This window comes from Rhinolophus sinicus, chromosome 3, assembly GCF_057876585.1.
Source record: "Rhinolophus sinicus isolate RSI-liver-muscle chromosome 3, RSI-T2T, whole genome shotgun sequence".
NCBI lineage: Eukaryota > Metazoa > Chordata > Mammalia > Chiroptera > Rhinolophidae > Rhinolophus > Rhinolophus sinicus.
This window is the reverse complement of record NC_142503.1, coordinates 163,326,616-163,347,570: the sequence shown is the minus strand read 5'-3', so window position 1 is coordinate 163,347,570 and position 20,955 is coordinate 163,326,616. Positions and strand designations below refer to the sequence as shown.

The 20,955-nt window shown below is 38.2% G+C and overlaps 1 protein-coding gene across 3 annotated transcripts; it reads right to left on the bottom strand.

Annotated features, from left to right (window-relative positions):
• Nucleotides 1-1,476: 1,476 nt before the first annotated feature.
• On the bottom strand, nucleotides 1,477-15,628 carry CDKN3 (cyclin dependent kinase inhibitor 3). Of its 3 annotated transcripts, none has more exons than XM_019725725.3 (8): nucleotides 15,493-15,628; nucleotides 13,221-13,303; nucleotides 11,870-11,925; nucleotides 11,308-11,352; nucleotides 8,696-8,918; nucleotides 5,317-5,348; nucleotides 3,539-3,642; nucleotides 1,477-1,660 (listed from the first exon to the last, which is right to left on the bottom strand). In XM_019725725.3, exons 1-8 carry the CDS (start codon nucleotides 15,499-15,501, stop codon nucleotides 1,574-1,576), a joined length of 639 nt encoding a protein of 212 aa, XP_019581284.1. In that variant the 5' UTR covers nucleotides 15,502-15,628; the 3' UTR covers nucleotides 1,477-1,573. The 3 variants fall into 3 exon arrangements, with proteins under 3 accessions (XP_019581284.1, XP_019581285.1, XP_019581286.1); XM_019725726.3 differs by having other exon boundaries at nucleotides 3,539-3,639; XM_019725727.3 differs by having other exon boundaries at nucleotides 3,539-3,606.
• Nucleotides 15,629-20,955: the final 5,327 nt, after the last annotated feature.

The window sequence follows — 20,955 nt, the reverse complement described above, 5'->3', positions numbered from 1 at the left end:
ATTTTAAATGTAGAAGGCTTCACTAGCACTTACAGTGGAAACTGAGAAATGCATGCACTTTGAAAATTCAATTATTAAAGGATTTGATAAATCCATGCCAGTATTTTCCCTCCATTCCATAAGTATTCATGAATAAGCTATTCATGAAGTAAGTATTCATGAACAAGTATATTTATATTGGGAGAAAGCTAATAATAAGTTTTGATTTGGTCAGGTCAATTTTAGTGGCTTCCTAAAGTTTAATAGAATATTATGATTTTAAAATTGTATTTGGTTGTAATATCAAAATCATGAGGAGGGTCAGTCTATGATTGCACCCTGTACTTTAAAAAATAACTTTCTTGCTGTAATTTTTGGCATTTATTATGTTAGATTAAAAAATCCCTACTTTAAACATTCATATACTGGCGGGACGTGTGATTCTCCCATCTTCCTTAGTACTCTAATAAAATCTGAAGTTCTAGAAGCAATATCAAAATACCGATTTTATATTATGGTACATACTGGTCCTCTGGTCTGAAGTTCTCAAACAACACTAGTAATTGTTTTAAAGTATTCTCTAATGAAATTAAAGTACTTCAGGAGCACTAAGAAGAGTGTGAGACAAAATAAGATTTTTGGTAATTACGTGAGTATTTAAAAATTGTTGATGTAGTGAAATTTACGTTGTCTTGTGTGTAAGTGTCTATGACCACTGGTTCTCATTTGTGATTACTAGTAGCCAGGTGAGCCGTGGACCTACCTTATGTGATGCTGAAACCACCGATGTCTGTTAAAACAGGGCTTTGACTCATTATAGAATCCTGTCTATAATCCAAATGACTGCTTTTGGTAGCTCAACGTTGAATTTAAAGACAAAAGACATGTTCACTAGCATAAGGTAAGGTGAAGGAGAGAATCGGAGATGGTTAATCTGTAGATATACATATGTATTTTATAAAAGTGAAAAGGGGATTAAACATTTCGTGTAGTTTCTAGAGTGAAAAAAAATGAATGCTCTGAAAACAGAACAGCTGTTTGCACTAATGTTTCCTTGTCTCTGAACTGTCCTAGCAAATGCTGGATAAACACCTGCTGGGGTGATCTGATAGGTGATTAGATAAATCATACTACTTACAATTTTGTATGTCTATGAAGTAGAAAAAACAATGGGAGAGATTTTGGGAGAAATAAAGGGTGAAGCTTATTGAAATAATTTTAGCTTGGGTGCTTACACAAATTTTCATACTTATTACTATGTTGTATATCACCCAAAGTTACAAATAGTAAAATGAGGTAAAAGTGTGGTAAATAAATGCAGTCAACTATTTTTCCATATGCTTTTTCAGCATTATCTCCAGATACAATACACCAGAGCAGCCAGTGCATTTCTAAAAAGGAAAATTATATAGCAATTTTTCTGTCTCTTACAAGAGATGAAAAAGACACAAATTTGTCAATAAAAGCTTTAGGAATATCTGCACATAGACACTTACATTCGAGTTGATAACACTAGAAGTTTAATAAAGATTATGTTAGAGAGCTCTTAAATTTCTGACATGGTCATATATATATGCTGTTTGAATTTTTTTTTTTATCTAGATACAGATCTTGATAGTGAATCTCTTGATGATAGATGTGCAGCTAGTTTGTCCCGGAACTCATGAAGATAATTATATTGCTGAAAAAAGTAAAGATCTATTGAAATACATTGTACAAAACTAGTTACCGGAGTAGTCACAATACTAGTAGAAATCAGGAATCAAAAATAATTGGCTAAGAACAATTCTACATCCTCTTGGGTAGGGAAGCATTTGTATCATGAGGAAGCTGTATCGTTCAATAAAGCTGCATATAGTGTGAGAAAGTATTGCTTTAGAAAATCTAGAAGTCAGAAGATAGCATGAAATACAGATGAATGTTTTATAAATCTGTAAAAATCCTTTTTTCCTTTACTGGCAGGAACAAATAAAATTAAAAACAGTACATGAAGGCATTCTTTTTTTCACTAATGAATTTTCCCTTGTGAGGTAAGGAAGGAGAAGGCATTTTGTGTAGCAATTAACAGTCTATTCAAGAAAATCTATTTCTTAATTTATAGAAGCCCTAGTTTTCTGCTTTTTGTGGTGACATATCCATTGGCATAATTTTCATACTAGACCACATTAAAAGTAAAAGCTAAACATAAACAAAATGAAAAAAGCTTTAAATAATTTATTTTGAGTTTTAATAGCTTCCTTGAAGATATTCTGCCAATAATCCCATCTCATCTCATTACTGAGGAGTTGAAACCTTACAAACTTACATCAGCAGAGAGGAAAAGCCTGTTTTACCACAGAATGCTGAGGTGAGAAACTGACAGCTCTTATTAATGTGGGCTTAATTCTCTCCAAGATTAAAACATGCATATGCACATGTGCTTGACCATGTATTTTGTTTCAAAGAGAGACTTGAGAACATCTTAAATTTGAAGCATCATTTGATTTTGATAGATAATAAGGGGAGCTCTGTTTTCAGAACCTGTTCAGCGAAGCAGATCCTGTATGGATTGTTTTTTGAATGACCTATTTGAACACTGAGAACAGTCTACTTGGTGAGTTTTTATCAGTTATAATCATTCACATTCATGACACTTGGTTAGACCCGAACCCCGGGAAAATGGACTCTCCAGCTCAGGGAGCTGCCTAAGGTCAGGATTCTTTAATGCTCGATCCTGATTTCTAAAGCTGAGGCCAGGTGCTTGGGAAAGGAAGGCAAGTTAGCTCTACAGAGCTACAAATAAAGTGAATCTGCGGAATCTTTTCATTAACATGATTAATGCATATTAATATCCTGAGCATTGCTACTGCAGTGTTTTTGAAGTGTTAAGGGGAAAGGAAATGTCACCTTTGGTTATCCACAGTGAAGGATAATTAGCATTACTTTACATTTTTGGTATTATAGTCATTCATCTTAATAGTAACTTTTGGTTATGTAATAGAATGTTCATTAGATCTTTTTGGCCAAAAATCTACCCAAGATACTACCAAGTTTATAGTAACTATCTCATTTTTCCAAGTGAGAGGATCTACTCCAGAATTGAATGGGCAAAAACTGAAGTCGTAGATCCTGGAGGAGGAAACTGGGAAGTTCAAACTATCTAGGAATTTAAGTCAGGAGCCTTTGCCCATCATAAGTGATGATCAGAGGTAACCTCCCTATATGGCGGGGCAAACTACTGATTACTTAATATGCGCCCTCGCAATGACCTGAAGCCCCAAGCTGCATTTCCTCATCCCGAGCTCAGAATGTCTTATATACCCCCTTTCCCTCTCTGTCTCTGAACCTCTTGTGCCTATGGGGTCTCTGACTCTCCTGTATGTGGGGTTCCCATGCGCAAGAAATTAAATTTGATATTCCCTTGTCAGTCTGTCTCATGTTGATTTGATTATTCAACCAGGCAAAAGGAACCAGAGGAGGGAAGGGGAGATTCTTCCCTCTCCCCATAATGATGACTTAACACAGTATTTATAACGGTCTGCCCTGTAACCACACCCACAGGAGAAGTCAGCCTCCTCACCTTTATGGTTTGTATCGCTCCAGATCCTCTGAGGTCTCTCAGGCTGTCTATGGCTTGCTGTGGTGACACTGTGTCAGACAGATATAATAGGAGACAAGCGGCTACTAATAGAACATGATAGAAAAATCGTATATTATTAAATAATTAACAATAGGGTAGAACATCTTATATTTAATTAGACTTAGGTTGGTACAGAAGACTGAGTTTAGTGTAACTGAAATGAATTAAAAGATTGAGGCCTTAGTATGTGTTTTTTGACAGTTAAATTATGATTTTAAATGACTGGTTGAATTAAAGTTTTAACACTGGCTTCATTTTTTTTTTACATATCTTTATTGAGTTGTAATTCATATACCATAGAATTCATTCAAAGTATACAATTCAGTAGATTTTAGTGTATTCAGAGCTATGTGCAGCCATCACCACGGTAAATTGTAGAACATTTTCATCACCTCAAAAAGAAACCCTGTGCCCTTTTGCTATCGTCCCCCAGCACCCTATCACCCTGCTCTAAGCAGCCAGTAACCTATTTTCTGTCTATGGACTTGCCCATGCTAGACATTTCATACAAATGGAATCATATGTGGTCTTGGTGACTTGCTTCTTTCACTTAGCATAATGTGTTCAAGATTCATACATACATATTGTGGCATGGGTCAGTACTTCATTCCCTTTTATGGATGAATAATATACCATTGTATTCATGTTAACATTTTGTTCATCTATTTGTCAACTGATGAACATTTAGACTGTTTCCATTTTTTGGCTATTATGAATAATGCTGGTATAAATGTTCATCTACAAGTTTTTGTGTGGACATATGTTGTGATTTATTTTGGGTATATACCTAGGAGTGGGATTGCTGGGTCATATGGTAACTATGTTTAACTGTTTGAGGAAGTACTACCAGACTATTTTTCCAAAGCAGCTGCACCAGCAGTATATAAAGGTTCCAATTTCTCCACATCCTCTCAAATGCTTATTTTCCATTTTTTGCATAATAGCTATCCTAATGGGTGTTAAGTGGTATCACATTGTGGCTTTGTTTTGCATTTCCCTGATGACTAATGATGCTGAGCATCTTTTCATGTGCTTATTGGTCATCTGTATATTTTGTTTGGAGAAATATCTATTCAATCATTTGCCCATTTTTAACTGGGTTGTCTTTCTTATTGAGTTGTAAGAGTTCTTTATATATTCTAGGTGAGTTCCTTATCAGATATAAGATTTGCAAATATTTCCCCCATTCTGTGGGTTGTCTTTTGATTCTGATAGTGTTCTTTGAAACACAAAAGTTTTTAATTTCCATACTGTTCAACACTAAAAGGAGTAACTGTTATTCTAGTGTGGCATTTCATTAACTTTTTTTTTTCCCTAACACATTTTAAAAAATCTAAAGTTAACATATTATAATTAACTTTGGTTTTCATACTTATGTTACCTGTGGATATTATGTAGAAGTTAGTGTCAGTATTATAACACCTGCACAGGGAGAACAGTAGAAAACAAAACAAAACACAAGAATGCTGGTGCTAAGACTTGTAAATTGTTGTGCAGAATCCTCAGAAACAATGCTGAAAACACCACCCACTTCCCTCCCAAGCTTCCTAGGAACACCAAATTTAGGGACTTAAATAATCCCTCGGGTCTTAGCAGATTTACTGTGTTTTGTTTCATTTTCATACAGTGAGTGTATGGACCAGAAATGGGAGTTGGCCTACTTTCAAGTTAAAAAAACAAAACAAAACAAAACTGAATAATGAAAATATACTTCTTACCAAGACAAGATCTCCCAACTCCTCCATAACAGCTGAAAGGGAAGTATAGGTTTGAAATTTGTACATTTTCACTCCATCCCAACAATTACAACTAAAGACTTGTTCTTTTTGCCTCTGTTTCTAACTCTAATACCTCGTACAGTGACTTGCACACTGAGATTATTAAGTAGTTTTGAATTAATCAAGAGCAAAGTGTGCTGATTTATTTAAGGTTCTGAGCCCCTCTAAGGGTCAAGGTAGGCAGGGCCTTTTTAGCAACTTCTTTAAACTCCAGGACCCACAGCTGAGCAGTGGAACGTGTTACTAAATAAGTAGAAATCAGACTATTTTACAAACTGCCCCTTGTATTATTTCCCTCTGTCTGAACAAGGGAAATAGTGGTTATGACCAAGTACTGTCCATATAGTAACTCTTCATTTATCTAAAGAGCACAGAGGTAGCGTGTCACAGAAATTTAGAGCATGGGCTCCAGCAACCCATGGCCGGCTGAATCCTGGATCTGTCACTCATTAGATGCGTGCACCTAAGGAAAGTATTTCACTCTTCTGGGTCTCGGCCTTTTCACCTATAAAATGTTGACATCTATAGTACCTAGACTATACTGAGGACTGAATAAGGTAACATTTGCAAAGGGCTTAAATACCTTCGGCATAGAGTAAGAAGCAAATGAATGTTAACATTGTGAAGATATTAGTAGCTCTGTATAACTGAGTTTTCCAGAAAAATGAAGATTAACCCCTAAAGCAACAAAACCATTCATTTTAATAATTTTCAAAGATCCTAAACAATGTATCATGCACTTGCTAACGTTCTCAGAGGGTATACTGAACCTAATGGGGTGCTGATGACTTAACATGAACGTCAGTCACTGTGGCGGACTGTAGATGAAGCTGTAGATACAGGTCTCGTGATAGGATGTGAGACAGAGGACCAAACAGGTATGACCTCTAGATTCATGAACTTGCTATCTATATAGTGTCCCAGATGTGGGCCTGTTTCAGAGATGAGGCCCTACCTTAGAAAGGGAGAGAGAAAGCACTGTAGTGGCTTTCTGCAAGGTTAATACTATATACCTCTTATTTTTCCTCCTCTGTCTGATTGATTCTTACTCATCCTTCAAAATCCAGCTCAAATTTCATTCACGGAAATGCCTTTGTTCCCCCACAGAAGCCATCGCTATCCTGTGTGCTGCATCTTCAACACACCTTGTACAAGCATTGCACTTACGTGGCAGTGTTGTTAGAGGGTGGGGGCTGTGCCTCAGTGTGTGTGTTTTGTACTCAGTTTGGGACACAGTAGGTTTTACGGGCTGAATTGTGTCTCCCAAAAGATAATGTTGAAGTCCTAATCCCAGGTACTGTGAATGTGACCTGATTTGGAAATAGAGTCTTTGCAGAGGTTAACAAGATGAGGTCATTAGGGTGGGCCCTAATCTAATCTGACAGGTGTCCTTATAAGAAGAAATACCACATGAAGACACACACATGGGGAGAATCATGTTCTGACAGAAGCAGAGACTGAAATGAGGCAGCTGCAAGCCAAGGAACACCAAGGATCTACTACCACCACCACACGCGGGAGGGGCAGGGAAGTATTCAGTCTAGAGTCGCAGAGGGAGTGTGGCCGTTGGTTTTGATTTTGAGTTTCTAGCTTCCAGAACTGGGAGAGAATACATTTCTGCTGTTTATGCTACCCAGTATGTGGTACTTTGTTACAACAGCCCTGGGAAATGGTATATTAGGCAAGCACTGTTCACTGATTTTTATAAAGGAATGAAAATGTCCAGGGAGAACTGGGGAGAGACAGCACTTGCACACAAAAAAGACTGTCAGAATTGGTTTGAAAAAGGGGTTCAAAAATTGGAAAATATTTTTCACTAGCTACATCTAATTATCTTACTTTTATCTATTTTACTTAAATTTATAAGAAAATTTAATAGACAACTATTTATTCTAAAATTTGGCTTTTACAATCAGTAAAGCAATTAGTAATTGCTTACAGTGAGACACTGTGCTTTTCTCTAGAGAAAGTTTGGAAACTGTAGACTGTAGAATGGCTTCTACCGTGTTACCCCGAAAATAAGACCTAACCGGAAAATAAGCCCTAGCATGCTTTTAATATAGGACTCTTGTAATATAAAATAAGCCCGACTGTATTTCCCCGAAAATAAGACCGGGTCTTATATTACTTTTTGCTCCAAAAGACGCATTCAGGCTTATTTTATATTACTACCAGCATCCTGAAAAAGCATGCTACGGCTTATTTTTTGGTTAGGTCTTATTTTCAGGGAAACACAGTAGTTCTTTATTCCCAATTCTGTAGGCTATAGTTCTCTGTATACCAGAGTTGAGTTTGGCCACAAACAGGTGGTTGGTTTGCCTTCAGAACAGGAGCTATTAGCATGAGGCCCCTGGGCTCTAGCTCGAAGGAGAGAAGTTGGCTAGGTGTGCCCTTTCCTTACGTGCCCTGAGATGACTTGGTTATTTGGTATAGTTGCATACTTTCTAGCTGAACACAATGACTTCAGGGACTTCAGGGCTTTTGAGGTATCAAACTATTTAGTTCCAGGAACTGTACCTTGTTCCAGAAAGGACTAAGCAGCTTATTAGGATACAAAAAGTAGAATCAGCCCCGAGAAGGACTAGTTTGCTACCTGTGCTGGCCCTCTGCTCTGTGTCTTACTTCTGGCAGAGCACCTGTTGTTCTTACTCACAGCACCATTTCTCATCTTTGCGTTGCTACTGTCTGCTACTGGTTGTTACTCTCCTTTTCTCCAAGCTACACTTTTCTTCTCTCATCATTTTTTTTCTTAACCCATTATATTTTGTTTTAAACTTTCCTACCAGCAGCTTCAGTATTGCCACTGACAAACGATGAGTCCTTCTTTCATTCTGGTAGCAAATTTATATCATCAAATGTAATTTTCAAGTCATATTTTTAAGATTTCTATTACTCAGGGATGATTTCTTCACTGCTAATTTTTAAAAAATTGACTTTCTTGCTGTGGGAAGCAACTGAAAGGCTGACCAGGAAGTAAGGTTAACATGAGAATAATATCCCACCTTTTTTGGGGAGGGGGTGTCCCAAAATTACAACTAAAAGTCTAAGACAAAAGGAAAGAAATGAAAGTCTATAATCCTATTCTAAAAATTTCCAAATCTACTCATTTATTGTCCTTACTCTCCAAAAGTAGTAACAGCAAATATCTGAGTGCCTGCTCTGTACTAGGCATCGTGCTAATACTTTTCATATATTATTTATTTTTAATCCTTGCAACAAACTATAAGCTAAGTAATAATTGAATAAGAATGCAATAATTTGAGAAATCATTCTGACTGGGACATTTCTCATGTAATATAAGGAGAAAAGGAGAACTTACTGTATTAAGGTTTTTCGATTATTTTTAAGGCAGATTGCAAGCTCTTCCATTATTTCACAGCAGCTGGCTATGTCAGGAGTTCCTCCATCTGGGATTGGATAATGATGAGTGATAATTCCATACTGCTGGTAGAGATTCAAAAGGTTTGGGACTCTATATTTTGACAGTTCCCCTCTGGTGCAGAAAACAAATATGTCTTGTATACCATAGCTCTTTAGTTCTTCTGCCAATAGACCAAGATACACAGACATACATGTACAAAACATTACAAATTTAAATATGGTCAAGAGGGAGAATATGGAGTTAAATTTCTTTAGCTATACTAAGTAACAAATGATAATCTGTAAATTTGGAGTGTTTGTTGATAATCTAAAAAAATATTGATCTGTCTTCAAACTAGGGTAAAAATCAAGTTACTAAGCACAAAATAGGATTTAGAAACATCTGAACTGAAAGGTGATTAAAATTAAACCTGACTTTATAATCAAAATTCTTCATACTGAATTTTAAGATGAGTCAATTATATTGCTGTTCTTGGAAAAAAATGTTTACAGTGCTGCTTTAAAATAAATTTGAAAACATTTACTATTTCAAAATAAACTCTTAAGGGGGATATCACTTTTTGTTTCTGTTTTCTTCTCACAAAATCAACCATGTTTGCTACTTTCATCACTCTGTTGTTTTGTTTTACCTTAAGCATTGTGTTAATATATAACATTTCCAGCATGGCCATCAGAGCTCTTGTATTCTCTCTTATATTTGTTACCATACCACACCATCACATATTTATGTACTAGGTCTCAAGGAAAACATTAATTGTATTAGAGTTATGCAATTTAGCTACTTTCACTACAATGAATATGAACCAAGCAATAGTACCATAGGCCATTCTATACACTGGAACTTTCTCATGGCAATATTCATTACAGAGCATTTGGTCCATATGAATAACTAATTCTGGTTGATCTGAGCCTCCTCTTCCCTCTCCGCCTCCTAAACCCAAGGACAATTAGCTATTTAAGTACAAAGTGCCTTTGATCATGAACCTCTAGATTTGCACTTGAAATGTGGCTAGGCCAAATTGAGATGTTTTCTAAGTATAAAATACATATCTGATTTCAAGGATTAAGTACAAAAAAACCCCTATCTCATTAATAACTTGTTTTCTAATCAAAACCCATTGAAATGATACTCTTTAGGCTATATTATGTGAAATAAAAAATATGAATTTCACCTGTTTTTACTTTTTTAATGTGGCAACTAGAAAATATAAAGTTATACATATGGCTTCTATTAGTGGCTCCCATTATATTTCTGTTGACAGTGTTGCTCTAGATAATACTATTATATTTTTGGATTTCTAAAAGGATTTGACCTGTTGTTAAAATATGTAACCGTTTTGAAGAGCAGATAATTTTCTGTTTGCCTCTTGTACAGTTGAATCCTTTCTATTATACAGTAGTTTTCAAACTTCCCTAGAAAGGACTCTGAAGAGGGACCACAGGAACCGCTCAGGGTGATTCCAGGTCTCTTCCATCAAACATTGTCATCTGTTTTATGAATTGGATTCCATTTAAGATTTCATTGGAAAATAAGAGGTTTGGTAAAATATTGGAAACCCCTTTTATAGAAGGTACTAAATGAACAGGGCTTTCCAAAATGTGCAAGCTTGGTTTTTGAACCAATGATTTGCATTAGATTTTGTGTATGACTTAAATGTTCTCCTCATGGAAATTTCCTTCCATGGTGGGTGTCTCTAAATAACAAAATCTTTACAAATACTGCAAGGGTCAACTCATGTATTAGCCTCTTTGAGTCTTTGTTGGTAGGTAGGGAATACTTTAGAGAAAGTACATCAGCAAATTGGTATTCATAAACAACCAGGAAAACAATTTAAGATTTACAAAATCTATACCAGTCAGAATCAAGCAATATATACATTTTTACTTTGATGTTTTATAAGGACATTGGTAGGACTGCTAGCTTTGAGATATTCCAGGCAAACCAGAATAAACTATTTTGAAAATTCAAGTTTTTCAGTATGCAATATGTAAATTCCAAATTGGGATAGATTATCAGGATGTTTCTGGGAAATATTAGACTTGAGGCTGAGGTGGTATGCCCTTGGACATGAAAAGCTCAGACAGCGCTCCATCTTCCCCACCTAGATGCTGGTGGGGAATTTTTCTCTCCAGGATGGACAATTTCATTGCCACCTCTGGGTTCCCAGCTCAGGCTTAATTTCTGCTACCACAGTCGAGTCTGGAAAGAGCAGCATGTTCAAAGATCTGGGGAGTGCAATGTCTATTTACAAGTTTTCTATTTACAAACTTTTCTCTCTGCAACTTATACATTCTAAACTCATATGCAGTTTCTATATGTAACTACAGCAATCGGCAAAAAGCAGCATCATGTTTAGTAAATGGTGAGTTCTCTGTGCCCTTCACAAATACCTCTTCACATATTAGAACAAGTCTATAGTTTGAAATTTTACAAAATATCAAACATGTATTTGGCATATTGAGAAGAGACTATAATTTGTTCTTTTTGACAGAGATTTTCAGTGTTATTAAAAAAAAACTATTAATACGGTTGTTTCATACTATACCTACCTGTATCTTTTTGGATATTTCTTCTAATATCTTTAAATTTACAACCTATAAGTAGTAATAAGAAAAGTGAAAAAGATAGTTTTAGGTCATATATAACAAGTATATCTAAATACATATATAGCTACTTTAGAAAGTCATTCCACAGGATCATTTATATGATTAAATTCCATTTTGAATGTGAATTTCAATTTCTTATATTCTTAGGAATATAATCCAGGGATTTATAGATCCCAGTTGAAGGAACTCCTACTCCAAGGATTTTTTTATTCTGTGTCCTTTCTGTAATAATTACCCAGCTATAGTCCTCAGCATCACATTGTACCCCAGTGTTTACATTTTATTAAGACAGGTGAATCAGAAATGTAGAACTGTGAATGTGAATCTGGAAGGCTTGAAGAGTTGATCTAAGTTCCCTTTATCTATGACCCACCATGAGGGCTTCCCATGCTGATGGTCTGTGAAAATTCTCCTATTGCTCAGAATGACGTGTTAGCTGACAAAACAACAACAACAACAAAGCCTTTAAATATATTAATAAGAAGCCAACTGTAGTGTTACCCACCTGGAAGAGCACATAAACCGAGAAACTGAGAACAATTCACTCGTGACAGGGGTAGCCTGAAAAGAATAAAACTTTATCAAGTTTAGTTCAGTTTTTAAAAGGTTATAAATGGAAATTCAATTTAACAACTGTGTCTGCTTACCACCGAACATGGGTGTTTTAAAGTTTTATAGTAGTGACAAAACAAAGATTCATAGTTAAATATCAATGTGTTGGTAACAAAAAGGCCTAAAAAGACTGGAAGTTTTGAAACAGACATATCATTTGCTATGTTACAATTTAAGTCTTAAAAGTGGCAGGTTAATTTAAACTTACCTTAAAAATAATAATGCCTAGATTGCCTATAGCTATTATAAAGTGTACTTAAGTTACCCTGTGGTATGTTACCTGAGGTTTTTTTGTCTTAGTAACCTTAGGAAATGAACTGGAAAATGACCATATGACAATTTCATCCCAAGCATTCATTCTACATTACTATTTTAAGATTTCTTTGTAGAACTTCCTTAAACAGATATAATTTCATACGATAAAAACCACAGGCCCCCCATCTTTGTTGTAATGGATTTGAATAAAAATGAAATAATTTCACGAAATCATATTCCCAGTTTTCAGTACTCAGGGACAAAGTGGGCAGAGGCTCACCTTGTCTGCAAGACAGAAGATGAGTTTAGAGGAAAACGGGGTAGCATATGAATACCACCCGAATTTGAAAGTTAGACGAGTTTTGAGTTTAAAAGGGGAGTTAGAAAGGGCAATGAAAGGTAATTGTTATTTAATGGTAAAACAAAAACCTTCAGGAACAACACATTCTTTTTCTCGTCCTATAGCAGGGAACGGTGCTTTCTTAGATTATTACTTTTACAGGGATGAGAGAAAGCATTTGATTGTTGGTTGTAGAGAATCTTGTATAACCAACCATAAGTCACTGCCAAGATTTGGAAGCCAATTTTATATAGAAACATTAGTTTTTGTTATTGTATCTATGGTATGTGGCTTTTATCTTAAACAGTGTCTGCTGATAAATGCATTACTATGGCAAGTTCTAAGATTTGACTAAATGATAAACAATTACATATCTCATCCTATGTTTGGTACACTATAAAAGAATAAGTAGGTTTTGGTACTAAATGGGAGATCATTACATTCCTATCTCAGCTCCTTACTTGTTTCTACTATGGTTTTCTCAGGGCATAAAGAAGGACCCATCCTCCAAAAAGTCTAATTCTATCATAGATAGTAAATAAATCATGGAGTTAGATAATCCTTTAAGATTAGAATTATACAATCAGTGGAAGAAAATCATGAAATATTTTCAATATGTGGACTACAAAGACCAGAAATGTTAACATACCATGATATCTGAATTGGAGTCTGTTCATCTTCAATAGGCTCGTCATCTGATGAGTCAAACTCACTTGTTTGCAATGAACCAGGCTTCAAAAGAAATCAGTTATGTTAAATAAATGTAAAGCATATTTACATATAGTCTAATTATAGCTGATCTTTGCTTACACACACACTAAATGCATATTTGCAATTTATTCAATCTGGAATATCAGAGACATCAGCAATATCAATAGTAAATTATTGCTATTTGCCACCTTACAGCACTATATACTTACAGCACTATATAGTGGAAAGAGAGTTGGATTGGAAATCAAGAAATCAAGAGTAGGATTGGAAATCAGACCTAGCTTCTGGTCTTGGTTCTGCCACTTACTGTATAATCTTGAACAAACAACGGCAGTTCATTCTGGATCTCAGTTGTACACAACTATAAAGTGAGGAGGTTTATTCATTTATTCACAAACATTTCTTGGACACCTTCATTTGTCAAGGTCTGGAGAGCGAAGATCCATAAAATAAATAGCCTACCTTCCGTATAGTTGGAGACACAGATGTGTGCACAGATTGCAGAAGAAAGTTATAAGTGCTAAAATGGAAGCATAATCTATGTATTTTTGAGCAGAAAAGGGAATGACTAAGGGTGCTAGAGAAAGCTTTACAGAGAAGATGCATTCGCTGAGTTTTGAAGAATAAGCAGGAGGTTTTAGGCAGATAGCGAAGAAGTTAAGGCAACTAAGGCAAAATGAGAAAGGGCTTGTGTATTTGGGAACTATGTTAGAGCAGTGATGAAGCTAGAGATGTAGTTTTGCCTACCCCATTTCTCAAAAAATGGCCCCAATACAGCCTAATAGTTTGGCTGCGGGAGGGAAGGAGTATAGGTGAAATAACCTGGCCCCAATTTTGTGAATCATTGGATTAGAGAGATTGAGATGGACTCTATGCTGATCTAAGGAGTTGGAACTCAATCCTGTAGGCAATAAAAAACACATCTTCTACTCCCTAGTTGGAACCAACAGACATAAGATGCCGGAGAGGCAAACGGAGATCAATATATTAGTTTTATTACTGAGTATCAAATGGAGGATATGGCTTTAAAGCTGTGGTCAGGTGGGCTTTTCAATTCTTCACTCCAGAATTGGATTTATCCACCCAGTAAGAGGCAGCCAATGACAACCCAGAGCTCAGCGTGGCAGAGAGCACTCCAGAAAGTACTCTCTATGTAGAAAGACCAGGGAAAAAAGGGTGGAGCTACTTGTGTTCAGCTCCTCCCAAACTTGAGGATCAGATCACTCACTTTTCCCTTTCTGGGGACAAATAGAGAAAGAGGTCAGGAGGGAAAAAGAACTGGTGTCCCTCCATGTGATAACATGGGGATTAGTTCATTGTAACCACCTAATGTCCTTTCTAGTTCTGAAGCTATATTCTATAATTGTCTTGTTTGTTATTACAAGATCATATTACAAAGCCAAATTAGGCTAGGGATTTGAGTTGCTTTGGATCTCTCTGTATCATTATTAACTCAACTCAAATGAAGGCCCTTCAATAAGGTTGTCAACCTTGGTGATGGGTGATGTGAGTCAGGCAGGGTTTCAGCTCCTTGCATCTGTTTTTTCTTTTTCTCTTTCTCTTTAAAGCAGTTTTGATGATTCGAGATTTTCAAGTTGTGTGGCCCGCTCACTCAAGCTGTTTTAGCCAGGTTTACAAATCCTAAATTGGACGTTTCCGCTTTCCCGGGCTCAGGGATTCTGAACCCCAGGGAAAGGCGCACAGTGCCAGCTGGCCCTGGGGGGCGGGGGATGACAGTGGTGACAACACCAATAAGCGGGGGCTGGCAATCATCTTTCATGAAATTTTCCTCGTCCATGGTGAGGACTCCTCCCCAGGGTCCACTGGGCAGCCCTGGACAACCTTTGAGGCTGTGTTATCAGGCAGACTGATACACAGAAACAAACTCTCTAAGCCTCAGTTTCCTCTGTAAAACGGGCTCAGCCCTCTCTGGCAGGGCTGTCGTGAGGCTTAGCAGACCCCGCAGGCGACAGAACATAGCCCACAACAGGCGTACAGCAAATGTCCATCTTCCCCTCGTCCGCCACCGACCCCGTTTTTTCACATCCATCGCTCTCTCCAGTCCTAGGAAGCGCCACCTCCCCTAGCCAAGATGGTTGTTCAGAGAGGCATTCCGCGACTAAGCCCGGCCTGTCCCCGGGCCCAAGAAATAGCCTTAGGACCTCTCGCGTCCCTGAAGCTTCGCTCCTCCAAGCCTCGACCCAACTCACCGGCTTCATCGCTGGTCTCCCCACGTCGCGACCGGCCACCGCCTCCCTGGGGCAGCACCCGCGACTCAGCTGCCCCGCGCCGAGCCCGTCCCTCCGCTCAGCTCATTGGCACATCCTTCTGGGAGGTGGAGCGCGGCGTCTTCTAGGAACCAATCACACCCTCTCCCCGTTTCGTACTCCGCCCCGGGGGGCCCGGGCTCGGCCTCTAACCCCTCATTGGTTCCTAGGTGGCTTTTGAAAGACGCGCGGGAGGAGAGCCCCGTTGAATTTTGATTGGCCGAGAGGGCGTCCAACTCACGCCAGTTGGAATCGTGGAGGGGGCGGGGAGCGGGGCGGAGCGAAAGTGTCTAAACGCAGCCCCAGTGCTTTGCGGATGCTGGAAAGGTGTGCTTCCTCATGGCAGGACTTCTCAGTGGCATCAGAGTAGGGGATTTTGTCTGTTTTCTTTAAAATTTTTTGTTTTGTTTTGAGGGCATGGTGGGTAGGGGGTGGAGGAGAACTGTCCAGGAGCATCTTATGAAAACACACCACATCCCATAGGCTTTATAATTATGGTCATAGCTAATCATACAAATACTATGAAAATGGCTAAAGTCTAGAATACAAATCTACGTTGTATATTTGATAGTTTATGTTCTTTACCATTCCAGGATCTAGACAGATTAAGGTATAGATCAACCTTCCTTTTCACAAAATATGAATGAAATAATATCGTATGAAGGGAAGATAAAGTGTCCAGATAGTTCCAAGTGCCAATGTTTCTTACATAATTGGCTATAATCTTCCAAATATGTGTTTGATTATTTTCTCCCCCTTTTTCCAGTCCCCATTTCGCTGGCCGTGGGGAAGGAAGTCACTTGGTGCAATATTACCTGCAGATCTGACAAAAGTATGCAGACGTTTCAGCTCCCTGACTCGCATTGTGAAAAACAGTGGGTATAGCGCTATTAGAAAGAATTCCTTAGTAGGGAAGATAGCAATAGGATAGATACATAAAGAGATTTATTTTAAGGAATTGACTCCCACAGTTGTGGAAGCGTGGCGAGTCCAAAACCCTATGAGGGAGGCTGGAGGGCTTAAGACTCAGGAAAGAGTTTCAGTGGGAGTTCAAAGGCAGTCTGCAGTGGAACTAGGACTGGCTGGTGTTGCATATGAAGTCCAAAGGCTGTCTGATGCAAAATGCCCTCTTGTCTTTTTGTCCTAGTCAGGCCTTCAACTGATTGGATGAGGCTTAGCCACATTGTAGAGGGGAGTCAGCTTTACTCAAAGTCCACCAATTTAAATATTAATCCCGTCGAAAAACACCCTCAGAGAAACATCCAGAATAATGTTTGACAAAATGTCTGGGCACCATAGCCCAGCCAAGTTGTCACATAAAATTAGCTATAATAGACACACTGGACTCGATTCATCCATTCATTCAATAAATATTTATTGAGCACTGTCTGTGTCCTTGGTACTATTCAAAGTGCTTGGAATACTGGAATGAACTAAACAAAGTCCCTGCCTTTATGAGACTCACATGCTATTGGGGGAGATAGGTAGTGATTTGTGCTGTGAAGAAAAAATCAAAACAAGTGGAGCCTGATGAGGATGCTATTCTGGACAGAAAAGTCAAGGAAGGCATCTTTGAGGAGATGTCATTTGAGAAACACCAGAATGAAGAGCGTGAACCATTTGAATATTTAGGGGAAGAGCTTTCAATCTGTTTGAAGAGTCAGGAGGTGCAAAGGCCCTGAGGTGGGAATGTACTAGGTGTGTTCATGGAACCTCAAGGAGGCCAGTGTGGGAGAAGCTGACTGAGTGAGACGGAGACTGGTAGGAAATCAAGCAGTGCCTTGTGGGAGGCTTAAGAGCTTCTTTTCTGAAGGATTCTAGAGAGGTTCCAAAGAAAGATTAGGACCTGGGCTCTAGGTAAGGTAATTCATATCTCTGTACGAATTCCAGGGGAACAAGTCCTCTCTGAGTGGGCTTCAGAATATTGATACTCCCTCACTTCCTAACTTTTGCCTTCTTGCCACTTCTCCCCATGTTGTCTCCACAGATCCCTTTAATCTTCCCTTCCATTTCCTCAGAACATACCTTCCCCCTCAGAATTAATGAAGAACCAGCCTCTGTGTTGTGCAAATGCTGCCACCTCTGGCCTCCAATGAACATGAACACAGTTTCAATCTGTTCTAGCCCTGCTGTTTCTGCAGAGAGGGGAGGATGAGTTCCTATGGTAGGAAGGCAGTGGAAGGCTAGGGCAAACTGGAGCGTTTCAATTTTTGTTTGTTTCCTCCACCAGCAGGGCTGTGCCCAGGCTTTCTTGTTAACTAGCCAAAGACAAACACATCTCACCTCTGTAGGTGTTTATTTTTTATTTTTTATTTTTTATTTTTGTTTGTTTGTTTGTTTTGGTCTAGGTCAGGCAAACTTTGACCCATGGACCAAATCCCCCAGGCCTGTTTTTGTGAAGTTTTATTGGAATACAACCACACTCATGTGTTTAAGTATTGTCTATGGCTGCTTCTGAGCTATAACGGTAGTGTTGAATAGTTGCAATGGGTCCATGTGGCCTGCAAAGCCTAAAATATTTACTGTCTGGCCCTTTACAGAAAAAGTTTGCCCACCTCTGGTACATAGTCAATGAGAGAAATATGTATTTCTTCTAATAACATGACTTTAAGTCTACTTCTTGGAAACTAAGACTCCTGGCTTTACTATGCTAAAATGTTTTCCTCTGCTTGGCTTGCTTTGTTCATGATAGAGGGTTCCACATAAACTGACAAAGCTTCTGACTGAGACAGCTGGTTAAGTGGCATCATAATAACTTGGTTTCTCTCAAATTCCCAAGATTCTTCCCTGAGAGGAAGAGTCGGGGCTTAAGTTCAACCTGCCGCACCTGTGGTCTTCAGTTAATTTTTTGGTGTGTGACTCATGGCTGTTAACAGAAATGTATGTGGTCAAAACAATGTGGAAGATTTATCCAAACTACCAGACAGAAAGGTGTTAACATGTGTTCACAGACAGATGAGTGTTTTGAGAGATGCTCAAAGAGAAATGAAACATGATTGCCATCTGTAGTTATGCTTGATGTATATTTTACAACTAGATCTATATTTTAAAAATATTTTAATATTAATACTAATGGACTTGACATGTGTGTTAGGGAGAGAACACTGGAATCTTAGAGTTAAATACAACTTGGAGAGAATGTACTTCCTCATTCTTGACAAGTTTAAGAATTTCTCTTGGGATGACCATCAGATATACAGTATATGATATTTGCAGTAGACATGTGTTATTTTCCCATTGTTTCTCTCTTTGGTGAATTCCCCTTTCCCGTTTCATGTGGTCTTGTTAGGCATGTGACTGGGACTCACCCATACATGTACCTATTCCTTCGGTCACACTTATTAGTCCAGGGAATACACGTGACCCAAACTGGAGCATACGTCCTGGTCTTGTATGCTTTGATTGCTGGTGCTTTTATTTCCTTCTTTACCTTCCTAAGATTTCTGCTTTACCCCAGAATGATGCTGAGTTCTAATTTTCCCTGGATAATTGGAGTTGATTGTAAAGTTTATTTAAAATATCACTTAAAACTTAAAATGCCATTGCATTTTATCACTGGAATAGGTTGTATTTTCTATAACAATTTCACTCCTCCCACATGTTTTTCTGCAATGTGACTGCCAAGCTCCATCACAAGGTGGAGCATAATACTTCTCTTGAATATGAGTTGAACTTACTGTCTAGCTTGATGTAGGAGAAGTGACAAATGATAAACTCGATAAAATTTCATACCCATGTAATCAGCAACCAGATCAAGAAATGGAACATTCCCAGCTCCCAGAAGTCTCCTTTGTGTCCCCATTTGTTATTCTGCCCCCAGGTTACCTTTGTTTTGACTTCTGAAACCATAGCTTAATTTTTCTTGTTTGTGAATTGTATATAAAAGGAATCTTTCGTGTCTGGCTTCTTTAGCTCAGCTTTATGTTTGTGAGATTCATTCTTGTTGTTGTGTATAGTTGTGTTTGTTTATTCTCCTGGCAGTATTCCATTGTTTGAATATACTATACTTTGTTCCAATCTGCTGTTGATAGACATTGGGTAGTTTCCAGTGTTGGGCTATTATGAATAGTGCTACTATAAACATTCTTGTCCCTGTCTTTTGGTAAACATATGTATACATTGCTGTTGGGTATATACTAGGAGTAGAAGCGTATATGTTCGTCCTTAGTAGATACTGCCAGACAGTCTTCCAAAGAGGTTATAGCAATTCACACTTCCACTGGCACTGTGTTAGAATTCTAGCTCAACATCTTTGTCAACATTTGAGATTGCCTGACTTTTACATTTTAGCCACTCGGTGAGTAAGTCATTTTATTTCAAATTAGCATCTAATTTCAAATGGTTAATGAATAATACTAATCAGTTGGATATAAGAGAGAATCAGTAGATGCCATTCTTTAAGAGGTCACAAAAGTTTATAATTTTTAGGAATTTTTAGAAAATATTTCTATATTGTTTGTTAATGACCATGTGTAAGTATTTTTTCTACATTATTTTTTAAATGCAAGTATCATAGAATGTATATATTTTGAGGGTTCATACCTTCTGCAGACCATAAAACTACTGGTTCCCAAACTTAGACAACATCAGTGAGAACCTCACACTGTGATGGAAGAAATATTTTTAACTTTCCCAGTCATCACCAGCTTGGGGCTAAAATTAAAGTCAAAATAACCATACTTTGAAATGATATTTCCCTGGTTCTTCCTCTGTCCACTATGTGAACTGTAGCCCCTCTCTATTCCTTATAATAGTTCAATGGGTCCTCACAGATGACCACGATACAAGAGAAAGGCACCCACTGTCTTTGGCTCTCCAGATCTCACTTGCTGGGATAATGTCACAGGTCACTGCCCACGCCTGACAGCAGCCATGCTGACTACCCACTGACTTCCCACCCAACTGCTGTGGCAACTGCACCTTCTCTGTGGCTGCTGAACTTGCTGTCACAGGATTTTGCTAACTCTTAAATCTTCAATGTCCCATGGAAGTTTTAATGAAACAGCTCTTTTTAGTTTCCCTGACTTTTTAAAGTCATGGAACCTGGGTCACAGGATGTAGGGTGTAGCCAAGACTGGGCAGCACCATCCCTCTTCTCTCTCCCTGTCTTGATGTCATTGAATCCAGTTTGTGTACTTTGACTTTTCCCTTAGGGTGAGTTCCTTCCCAGGAGTCCCCTGGCCTATCCTGTAAACAACCCTAGCAAGATTATCTCACCCTCTACAAGCTGTAAACAGGCATGTCTGAGTCCCGAGTGCTTGGTCTCAGGCGAGGGTGACTGCATGTCTGGGTTGGCCCGGGTTAGTCCTGGTTTATGACTGTTGTACTGGCATAATTATTAACAGCTCTTTTGCTTTCAAGTTTCCAGGTTTGGCTGGTAAATGATATATGGCCACTGTCTCTCAA